The sequence below is a fragment of the Callithrix jacchus genome, chromosome 17 (assembly GCF_049354715.1).
Source record: "Callithrix jacchus isolate 240 chromosome 17, calJac240_pri, whole genome shotgun sequence".
Lineage (NCBI taxonomy): Eukaryota > Metazoa > Chordata > Mammalia > Primates > Cebidae > Callithrix > Callithrix jacchus.
The window spans coordinates 15,966,504-15,978,825 of record NC_133518.1 but is presented as its reverse complement, the minus strand read 5'-3'; the positions used below and the strand labels follow the sequence as shown (position 1 = coordinate 15,978,825).

Here is a 12,322-nt window from a genome sequence, read left to right as displayed (position 1 = left end):
GCTAATTTTTTATATTTTTAGTAGAGATGGGGTTTCACCATGTTGACCAGGATGGTCTCGACCTCTTGACCTCGTGATCCACCTGCCTCAGCCTCCCAAAGTGCTGGGATTACAGGCTTGAGCCACCGCACCCGGCCGGAAAGACAGGATTAAAAGACAACTCTGGTTTCCAAAAGCCAGTGCCCACATTGTAGGACTGACTAGAGTTATACTTTTTGATTTAACTTTTATGCAACTGGTTCATTGAGGATTCTTAGAGCAGACCTGATTAAGTAATCATTTCCCTCTCTGCCTTTTCTTTCTTTCATTCATCGACCCAATATTTTTTAGTGCCTACTAAGTGTAAAGCATTCTACTGAACATGGAACAGCTGGGAACAAAGCAGGCACATTCCCTACCCTCTTGGGGGCTGGCACATGCAAGGGTTCATGCTGTTTCTTTGACCATCTCACCAGCCTGGCTTTTTACTTCTAGAGCTTGTCATGGAGTTACAATGATAGCTCTGCACCTGCCTCTGGCTGCAAGTGAAAGGAGGCACTTCTTTTTTCTTTCTTTTTTTAAATGAAACAGACTCCCAAGCTCCTGTACATGCAATTGATGTTTCCAGGAAGCTTGAGAGATAACGGGAAAGCCGAGTGTCCTCTAGGTTTCTTGGCAACATGCTCCTGGACTACAGGCTGTCCTGGAGAGGGGCATTTCTGGATTCATTTTGTCACAGTGCCCAGCAGTAGCTTGCATTAGTGCCTATTCTTAGAGTTGAGCATTTCCTTGACATTTAGAAAGTTCAGTCCTAATACATCTTATTGTGCACTATTTCATGTGTACTGGGCCATTTCTCCTTTCTTTTAACTTCCGTTCAGATACTGAAAAGCTTTTAAACATTTCCCCAAACTTCTCTTTAGCATAAATCACATCTCTTTAGAATTTTTTGGTCTCTCTTGTATCAGCAGCACTCTTTTTTCAAGCCAAAAACGGATGCAGGCATACTGGTTATCCAGGAAAGACTCAGAGACTAACAAGGGGAAGTGGCCCAGATAGTCAGAAGCTTAAAGGAATCCAGTCATAGGCTCTGAATATGCCCACTTCTGAGTCTTCACCCTTTTGTTCACTCCACCAGCACCTTCTTATTAAACACTTTCTGGGTGCCAAGTACTGGAAACACAAAGACAGATGTGTAAAAGCCTTGCCCTCTAGAACCTTATTAACAGAACCCCAATAATGTCTCATCTTTCTCTCCCTCCATTCTCATGGGATTGGCACAAAGATGTTCTGTGTACCAAGAACTGTGCCAAGAACACATGCCAAGAACTGCGCTAAACACTTTATATATGACATTCCGTCAATTATCTTGCCTTAAGTGACATGGGTTCTAAGTGGTTTGAACCCAGCTATCTTGTGGCAGAGCCCAGGTGCTCTGGGCTGCACGGTTGCATTAGGGGGCCTACTCCTGGTCACAGCTGACTGAATCAAGAGCAGACGCCTGAGCCAAGAGGGACCAGATTCCCACTGGAAATTAATATTAAGCTAGAGAGACATAGGTCCATTTCTGCTGGCAGTTGAACTGAGATGTGGTGAATATCTCACCATGGAGGAAGCAGAGAGGTGAGAGCAGGAGCACACAGAGGGAGAGAAAGCTCTTTTGTGAAGAGAGAGAAGAACAAAGGAGAAATGTGGAAGAAAGCAGAGATCAGGGTAAAGAGAGATAGGCAGCGAGAGAGCCAGAGACCTGCCCATGAGATGCTGCCTGAGCTGCTGTCTGTTTCAGTCCTTCAAAGAGGCCCAGCTCACTTTTACCTTTGGGTTCCTTCCATGAAATATCCTAAATCTTCCCTTACTCCCCCATTTCTGATATCTACTCTCTCCCTACTTAAAAAAATTCCTTTTTTTTTTCTTTTTTTTGCTTACTCTGTAGTAAGTGGGTTCTTTTACTCATTACTTGTAACCAAAAGAGCCTCCATGATGATAAACTAGTGTTCTGGTTGAGTGAGGAGGATCATCACTGAAGAGATACCGACTGACACCAGGAAGGTGCTGTGGTCAAAGGTCCGTGGAGTCCCAGTAGAGGCTTGTAGGAGAAAAGGAAGATTGAACACAGGGACCTGCTTGGTGAAGTGTGGGCAGCAGTGGAGAATGCAGAATACCTCTTCCAGCAGATGGGCTTCCGTGGACAAAATGGCAGCTGCAGCTGGTGTGGTGTATTCTAGAGCTGAGTAAAAAGTGGTCCTGTGGAGCTCCGGGATAGGGATAGATAGAACCACGCGGTAAGGGTATGTACTACAAGAGGAAATTTGTGCATCTGACAAGATCACGAGTGTTAGAGCAGTATGTTCTTAGAGAACCATCTAGTCCACTCCATGAGAACAACAAGATGAGTGAGTTCTCCTTAATGTTCATCTTGGAGAACTGTACTAATAGCACCCTATAAGCTAAATCTTATTATAATAAGTTTTATTTTGTTTTGTTATTTTGTTAGGGGTAAACTTTAATCTGTATTTATCTTGTTAAAACATGTACTTTTAGTAATTTGTAATTCAAGGTTTGATGATGGTTAATTTCATGTGTCAGCTTGACTGAGCCTTGGGGTGCTTAGGTGAACCATTTTTTCTGGTGTGTATGTAAGTGTTTCTGGATGCAATTAGAGTTTAATTGGTAGACTCAGTAAAATAGATTGCCCTTTTCAAATTGGATGGGCATCATCTAGTCTGCTGGGGCCCTGAACAGAACAAAAGGCAGAGGAAGAAGGAATTTTCTCCTTTTTTTTCTTCTCCACTGGTTCAAATGGGATATTTCATCTCATCTTCACCCAGCTTCAGACTGGGATTTATATCAACAGCTTCCCTGGGTCTCCAGCTTGCAGATGGCAGATCATGGGACTTCTTAGCCTCCATATTTTATGCGCTACATCCTCAAAATTAAGCAGTCTCTTGGCCAGGTGTGATGGCTCATGCCAGTAATCCTAGCAATTTGGGAGGCCAAGGCGGGTAGATTGCCTAAGCTCAGGAGTCCAAGACCAGCCTGGGCAACACGGCAAAACCCCATCTCTACTAAAATACAAAAAATTAGCCAGGCATGGCGGTGTACTCAGGAGGCTAAGGTAGGAGAACTGTTTGAACCTGGGAGGCAGAGGTTGCAGTTAGCCGAGATTGTGCCACTGCACTCCAGCCTGGGTGATAGAGCGAAACGCCGTCTCCAAAAACAAAAACAAAGAAAAAAAAAAATAAATAAAGAAATAAAGCAATCTATCTCTCTCTACATATGTAAATATTCTCTGTCTCTGGAGAAGCCCAATTAATAAAGTTTTTTTATTTAAAAAACCCACATTTGAGGAAGGCAGAAAGTGAGAGGACAGAAAGATGTTGGGGTCCTTAATAGATCAAATTCCTATAAGACACTGACAAATGCTATTTTCAAAGTGACAGGCTGTGGTCATAGAATACTGGAGTGCTATAAATAACATGGAGCCATTTGGGTGTGGCTGGCAACAAACTGAAAATGTGGCTCCAAATGTCTACTTGCAGGTATTGACTCTGTCCTAAAGATTCCAGCAAATTTTAAACCACATTAGAAATTGGAGTCCTTTTATCTGGAGTCAAATGGCAACTCACTCCAGAACATTCTCCCTCGTGTTTTCCTAAGTGGTAAGTTATAGGGAGAGAAGCCTTCTACACTTCCATTGAAATTATCCATTAACCACATTGGGAGATTTATATACCAGCACTACACAATGTCAATTTCAGCAGCCAAGTCCATTTTTCATTTCAGGCATATGTGAAAGAACTCTTTAAAGCCTACTTGAAAGATTCAACAAGGCCATAAAATGAAATTCTAGTAAGTTGCTTTGTGAACTAGTCTTCCAGTTATAGCCCCACTGCCAATTACTATTTCAAAGGCCTTATTCATCTAAAAACTACCATTCCTTTCTTTCTTACAAAAGTGAGAAGCCCTTTGCCTTTTCAGAGAGGAAAGTCTGCTATAGAGTTTCCCAACTGTGTCCTGGCTGAAGAGGAAAAACAGATGACATATGTTTGTTTCAGAGGGAGGACTGGATGGTGATAACAAGCAAAGGGGAATTCAACTCTAAGGAGAGAGTGAAATAAAATAGAATAGTTAACATTTATTGAATGCTTATATTTACTAACTCAAAATCTCAACCATCTTATAAGTCGTATGCTATTATTTATAAAATTTTATAGACGGATGCAGGGAGAGGTCAGGTGACATTTGCCCAATGTTCTCGACCATTTCTTTCCTTCCAAGTAAAGATCTACACTCAAAATTGCAAGGTGATGATGAAGTGAAAAGGAAGACAATTTGTCAGGGTCTTTCCAGCTAGCAGGGACACAGTGGGGCGTTACTACATGTCAGAAGGACAGATGAAAGGGAACATGAGCAGCCCCCAAATGAAATGATGTTCCAGAGCTTAAAAAAAGTCAAAGTGCCAAGGTACGTTTTTGAAGCAGATCTGCATATTTCTTTGTTCTTTCAATAAAATAGCTTAATGGTCATTTTAATGTCAATTTAACTAGATAAGATGATGTCATCATTTCTTAGAACGACTGAGCATTTTCTATATGAAATCCACAAAGATAAAACCATGGGGAGAAGGGAAATAACAAGGCCCTTCAGAGAGGCTATTCAGAGAGGCTATTCATTTCTGTTTCCTATTGTAGGAAACCTCTGGGTTTGCAGTTTTATATCCTCAAGCCCAAATTCCATATTCTGATTTGGATAGCTCCTACCGAAGAGTCTGGACTAATGTAATTAAGTCCCACTGCCAAAGCTTAGAAGAATACAGGAAAGAAGGCAACAGACAATTAAAATCACTCAACTGTTTAGCACAGGTTCTCCCTCCAACAATTCCCCATGCTTAAAATACATGCCATAGGCAGTCTCTGTCAAAGCTTTAATGTAAAAACCACTTAAGAAATGTACTTCCTCTGTTGACAGATGACAGATGAAAAACTCTGATGACAGTTTTTATACCAACTTACCTCTCTAATCATCAAGGTTCCTTCTCTTGAAATACTGCCGCTGAAAGTGTCCGCATGAGAGGTCTCCAGCCCATGCGTCCCCACCATTCCCACATTGTACTGCTCATTGCTCCCTGGAGCTCCTGTTGGTCTGAGATGAGAAGGAACAACATTCGTGGTAATGTATGTTAAATATATCTGTTTCATGTCCATATTTTGTTATGGTAAAACATACGTATTAATAACATAAATCTACCCTTGTACCAATTTTAAGTGTACATGTCAGTTGTCTTAAGAACATTCCATATTAATTTTAATGTGTGCTGATGTCTGGACTGGCCCCATTTTTGCAGCATCCCTCTTAGCCTATAATCTGCCCAGTAGCCAGCCTGAGCAACTGTTTGGCTTTACATGGAAAAACCAATGAAGCTGGCACCAGGAGTCACCAGGCTCTGCATGATCTCCCTGACTCCAGCCTCCTTCTTTGGCCAGCAGACACCCTGACCTGCTTTTATAGATGCCGTTACTTCTGCCTGGAAAGCTCTTTGCATTCTGGCCTTGGTTGGTTCCCTGTCATTCATCTTACATGATGCTTTCTGTGGGAAGTCTGCTCTTATCACCTTTGTCTTATCCCAACAGCCCCTCTCCTCTTCTCTTCACTCTTTTTCCTTCATAGTTCCCATCAAAATTTGCAGTTATCTTATCTTTTGGATTCTCTCTCTCTCCTTCCCTCTCGTTGCTTATGAGGGCAGAGTCTTTGTCTCTTTTCTATTATATAAGCCCAGTACCCAGCCTAGAGTTGGCACACACCACAGATGCAAAAAATAATCATTAGATCCATGGACTTTATGCTTCTATAAAAAAGAAATATCTACTAAGAACTTTCTGGCTTACTGGGGCATCCATTAACTAGGCGGTTTAACTTATACAAACAACATTCAGCCTCTGCAGTCATCCTGCATGGTGGTATACTTATTTTCAGTTCTTTTCTTGCTATCATGTTTACGGTATGAGAGAAGGTAGCAGGATCTCTGCATACTGCCTGAGAACACAGACGGATGTTTCCTATGTCCCATAACACAGAGCACAGTGCGAGGGCTCACAGAGTGATGATTGCCCATAGTGAGCTCCATTCTCTCAGGAGTGCCTCATTGGCATGACGCAGAATTTCTCTGATTTAGGAGCTCAGGGGAATTGAGAACTGCCCAGGTCATGTCGTTCAACCACAGGTTGAGGTTGGTACAACATGGCTTCTGGAAGGATTTTGGTTGTTAGTGCAATACTTGTTAAGCTATTTTAGCATCTACCTCTCTTTTAAAGTGGGTTTTCTAAAAATAGGAAAGTTATCAAGGCTTATTTCTCTCTAGGCATATTAATTGCAACTTTTATCATTTCATTCTTTTTCATTGTTTCTTATATATTTTAAAATATCTCTGGCCTCTTGGATCTTATGAAAGTCCAAAGAATTACTGGAATCATCCATCCAAGAGACAAGAAATACACCAGATTTATGATGTCTCCGGGAGCAGAGAAGGACATATTTCAAGGATTTTTATCCAAAACAGACGAGTGAAAAGATGACAGGATGAGTCCAGACAAGAAAACGTATAGTAAGAAGCTTACATTAATTACTAAACTGGAGCAGAGGATTGAATGAATCTAAGTATGGGCTGGAACTGACGTGTTAAGGAAGAGATTCCAAAGAGGCATTTCCATTTTCAACATTTCATTCCTAGAAAGGAACTTTCATTTATTTTTAAAAATTTATTTATTATATTCTGGGGTACCTGTGCAGAATGTGCAGGTTTGTTACATAGGTATACACGTGCCACGGAAGTGGTTTGCTGCATCCATCACCCCGCCATCTACATTAGGTATTTCTCCTAATGCTATTCCTCCTCAATCCCCCCACCCCTTGCTATTCCTCCCCTAGCCCCACACCCCACCTAGGCCCTGGTGTGTGATGTTCCCCTCCCTGTGTCCATGTGTTCTCATTGTTCAACAACCACTTATGAGTGAGAACATGTGGTGTTTGGTTTCTGTTCTTGTGTCAGTTTGCTGAGAATGATGGTTTCCACAGCTTCATCCATCTGAAAGGAGCTTTTCATAGTGTTCCAGAGACATGGAAAAAAATGAATTCCTGATATTTTGATAGAATAGTAAATCATAATTTTCAAACTATCATTTCTTCACTCATTTGTTTATCTTGTGTGAATCTTTCATTTTCTTTCTTGCTCTCTTTCTCCCTTCCTTTCTCCCACCCTTCCTTCCTTTCTCCTTCCTTCCCTCCCTCCCTTCCTCCCCCCCCCTTTCTTTCTTCTGCCTTAAGTACTTGTTTGGGACAAAGTGATATAAAGCCAATAAATCAATGATTTATCAAGAGACTTCCATGTGGGAGTCGCTTTTCTTCTTTTTCAGACAGGCATTCATTGCTATTGGCAGGGGCTCAGTTGGCCTGGTAGCCTCCGCCAGGCTGATGCTTGCACAATCAATTCTCCTGTCCTAGTCAGAGCTGCTTACTCTGTTTCCTGAACAACAGTTATCTTGCTGGCCTCCCCATCTCCAGTCCTGTCCACCTCGCAGCTGCAAAAGCAAGCCCTCCAAAACACAAGTCTGATGAAGTCCGAGTCACTCTTCTACTTTCAGTGTTCAGTAGCTCCTCATCAACCACAGGATAAACTTGAAGCTCCTTACTGTGGCTTACAAGCCTTCCATTATCTGGTTCTTGACTGTCACACTAACCCAATTTTTAAATAAAATCCTGCCCCAACTTCTAACTCTACCAGCATTTAACTTATAATAGTTTCCTATGCACATTATGCTAGAAAATCCCTGGTGACTTTAGCCTGCCCTCTCTACCTGGAAGATTCTTTCCTATTCTCTGCCTCCCTCTGGCTAACTCATTCTTTAAGCTATAGTTCTCCTCCAAACCCATTCCAGCCTCACTGGAACAGTCCAGGTGGCTCTCCACTCTGCTTCCACATGGCCCTTTGTGCATCTCTGCCATTGCATTCAACACACAGTCCTGCAATGATCAGATCTCATTAATGTTGGTATCTTCACTGCCAAGCATGGTGCCTGGAATGTATGTAGTACCTAATGTTTATTAAATCATTGAAGACCTTGGGTCGAGGGCTTTGTTTAATGTCTAGCAGAGAGTTCATTTAGGCTTATTGTCAAAATATAGCTCTTCTGTGAATTGATGAGTAATTGGCTATCAGGATATTATTTGCATATTTAAAATGTCCTGAACAACCAATGTTAAGTTTTGCAATCTTATGGAATTGAGTTCACTAGGATGTGCCAAAATAATTTTCTTATAATTTGGTGGTTATCACAGAATAACAAAAAACCTATTCAGATATGTCATAGAACTTTACATAAAAAAGTGTTAATGTATATAAATTTTAAAATTTAATTGAGGAGATCAGAAGTTCTCAGGAAAGAAAGTTAAAAACTGTGATAAGAGAATCTAACCGTATCACAAATGTATGAACAACTTCAGTGAGGAGAAATGGGGGGAAAGCACAGATTTAAATAACCTTGAAAATGAGTGGAGTCTGGAAGACTAAAGGGCAAGAGGAAATTGTCAACTAGAGTGTACAGTGTTTATGTGCAAAGCTGTTTCCCATGAGAATACAGGTTAACAAATTTGATATTGCTATACAAAAATACTGGATGTGCACAATTAAGTAAATGGGTGGTTAATATGATGTGTCTGTGTTTTTAATCAAATCTCATCTTGAATTATAGCTCCCATAATCCCCACATGTCCTGGGAGGGAACCACTGGGAGGTAATTGAATCACAAAGGTGAGTTTTGCCTGTGCTGTTCTTGTGATGGTGACTAAGTCTCACAAGAGCGGATGGTTTTATAATGGGCAGTTTCCCTGCACATGCTCTCTTGCCTGCCGCCATGTAAGACATGCCTTTGCTCCTCCTTCACCTTCCACCATGATTGTGAGGCCTCTCCAGCCATATGGAACTGTGAGTCCATTAAACCTCTTTTTCTTTATAAATTACCCACTCTCAGATATTTCTTCACAATAGTATGAAAATCGACTAATATAGAGGTTGATGGCAGAAGCCAGGTTTCTGACTGTTGGAACAGAAATTTATAAATAAGCAAGCGGAGGAGGTAGGAATAATCCATGTTATTGTAATGGATTAATTGGAGATGTCAGTGTGAACTCATGTTTAGCTTAATATAAATACAGATGGCTATATACAGAAATATTTGTAAAGATTCATATATACATGGGTTAATGTACACATGCTATATTTCCTTGCTCTGATAGCTGAGAGTGCCTAAAACAAGGGACACTCTAGTAGCAATGAGCACACTGGGCACCTAGATATTGGTTTCTAATATCATCCTCCAATAAAAGGAATCAGGGTTTACTGAAGAAGTAGCTGACTCCAGGACTGGTATAAGAAATATACAAAATTAGTCTGGATTGGAGCATCTTATCGTATCAGAAAGTAAAGTGTTCAAATGCACACACATGTACATGCACACCAATACACACATGGTGGTGGTATGTCAGTCAAAGGGGCACAGGAGCTAACTGAAAGAGCTCCCAATGGTCAAAACTGGAAAATTTGAGCAACAAAATGAAGTATTATGTCCATGACTCTATACTGTTATAAATGATATAGACTAAATTAATAAATAGAGGAGACAAATCTGTGCAGAAGAATTCTAAATAAATTACGTAGCTACTCAACCCTACAGGAGGGAAGCATGATTCCCCACTCCTTAAGTGTGGGCTGTGCTTAGTGGCTTCCTTCCAAAGGGTACAGAATAGAAAAAAAAATAAGATAAATAAAAGAGTCATTTTACAGTGGAGAAATCTTCCTTTGGGAGCATGTGCTGGTATTTGAGGGATGATACTAACACAGAAAGTTGCCTCTTTGGCTTGGTTGATGTGATGCAAATCACATTAAATGCCTTTTCTTCCATTTTTTTATTCTATAAAGATTTTATTCTTTTTTCCTGATTATAAAGTAGTACATGCCCATTATATAATTGGGGATATACATAAAATAAAAATCTCTCATAACTATATTACCCAGAGGTAATCACCTTTATAATTCTGGTGTATTTCCCTTCACTCATTATTTTTCTATGCATGAGGAATTGGGAAATAGTGCATTTGGTTGGTTAGGGAATACAAACTTAGCTAAGTGCATACTCATAAGTTATATCTTATCTAATATGTGCAAAACCAGCATAGTACATGGAAAAAAGCTATTTTTTTAAACATCAGAAACTATGGCTATTTATCCAAATGTCTAGTGCTACTTTTCTGAGAATCTCTTCTGTGTTTACTTCATGGTGGGAACTGTGGCACAACATATTTTTGTTTTCTGCTTTAAAAATATATAGCATAAAATATAGAGGTTTACTTTAGCAAAAGAAAATAAAGGTAATAAGAATGTATCTAAGAGGCACTATGGCCCCCAAATACTCAATCCTAAATAAACTTGCTTTATAATATACTTTGAATAGTGTGAAATTTCTCAGGCATGCAACCATCACGTTGTAGAACAGACTGTATATATTTTATATGCAGTATAAAAATACACATATTTACAAACTGAAGTAAACATACACACATACACTTGTACCCTTCTTTTCTCACATATGTAACCACATATTTTAAATGTTCTTTAATGGATGATCATTTCCATCTAAAATTTACCAATCCCAGCATTCCATGATAGCCTCAGTTTATTATTTCTTACATAGATTATAGTAACAGAGCCCCTGAATTGCTTTACCAGTCTCTAGTCTGTTCCCTTTTCAAATCATCTTGCTGAAATGATCTCTCTCAAATATGATACTGAATTCAGGATACGTTCAGTGGTTTCCAGTGGCTACATAATAAAGTGCACACTTCTTGGTCTGATTTCACTAGTCCAGACTCCCCTCCATGCACACCATACATTCCCATCAAAGTCAACTTCCTGTGTCTTTACTTCAACTCTTCCTCCTGCTTATGATTCTAATATTACCTCAGGTTTTTTTTTTAATCTTGCTGATAATTATTTGCAGAGAATTAGGCTATAAACCCTTCTTCAGAGTCAGAACTTGCAATTTAAATCAGTGCAATCAAATGTAAATCATAGTCACTGAAGACCCACTGTATTCCAGATACCATGCAACGGGTTAAGGGTAAGAGAGATGAGTAAGGCACAACCCTTGCTCTGAAAGATATCCTAGTCCAGAAAAGGAGACAAAGACATAATAAACAATCCTGATTCAAGGCACTTCCTGAAGATGCAAGAATACACACAAGATACAGTGGTAGCCCAGAAGAGGGGACAGGCTCTACCTGTGCAAGCAGGGCTGTGAGTAGGTGATTTCTAAAGGAACAGGAAAGTGCTGGACAGCAGACAGAAGTGCAGCATGGTCTATTCAGGAAATTTTAGAAAGATGGCTGTTTCTGCAGTGGGGAATAAGTCCTAGATTTGCCTTTAAAGGTAGAAGGGTGAATACCATTAATAGCCTTGTGAATATAATAGGGGACCTAAACCCCAAATGCTAATTCACATTTTTCCCAAACTGTCTTTGGTTGTTTCTCCAAATATTTATATTAGCCTGCAGTTTTCCATGTGTAATTTTGTCATTCTCTAACTAGAATATAAACTTTTGGAAGACAAAATCCAAGTTCGAACTTAGCAAATCTCTCAAAGCCCTCTGCAAGATGGCTAACATATATTGAGAGTTTTAGCAATCTTTTAATTTCATAGTCTAGTCTCATCCTGATACTTGCATGCTCAGTGCTTAAAAGGAGTTCAATATATCTTTCAAAAGAATTAAGTAATTCTGAGTCGAGACAAAAACTAAAAGGGCTAGCATGTTTTGCAGAAATGATCTGGATTAGTGACTTTGCCTCTAGAATAATTTTATTTACTTTTAAAAAAGGCAATTTAAAATGTCATATTTTAGCATATTTACAGTTGTCAATAACTGGGTCATCAATGGCAAAATAAGTATGGATTTTTCAGCTATGATAATTAGATCTGCCTCTTAGAATTGCTTGTATGTAATGATGGTTAATCAGCGGATAACATTCCCTGTAGACTGTCCAGCCCTGCCTCTCCAATCCGTGATGAATTGGACAATAATTTGTAACCTGAAATGGCTTCTTTTCTGTATAGAGTCAGTGTGATCTGATGATCAATACTAGTAGCTGAGCCAAAGAAATAGAGGTGATTGAAGAGTGAAGTTGGACAAAATAGCTTCTCATTCTATCAAATTTATAGCAGACCAGGGCAAGGGCACCTTGTGTTTATTAGGGGGACAAACTGGGGAAGCAACAGGGGATAAGGACAGGTGCTTTCACA

General features: G+C 39.9%; 1 protein-coding gene across 12 annotated transcripts in view; it reads right to left on the bottom strand.

The window, feature by feature from the left end:
- Positions 1-12,322, bottom strand: part of TNIK (TRAF2 and NCK interacting kinase) — a 416,471-nt gene that overhangs the window by 28,110 nt on the left and 376,039 nt on the right. For all 12 annotated transcript variants that reach the window (XR_013528405.1, XM_035278926.3, XM_035278927.3 and 9 more), the window contains one exon: positions 4,992-5,121. Coding sequence is in view for 11 of the 12 variants with exons in the window: in XM_035278926.3 (XP_035134817.1) it covers positions 4,992-5,121 (130 nt within the window). In the remaining variant the exon portion in view is untranslated. The remainder of the gene's footprint in view (positions 1-4,991; positions 5,122-12,322) is intronic.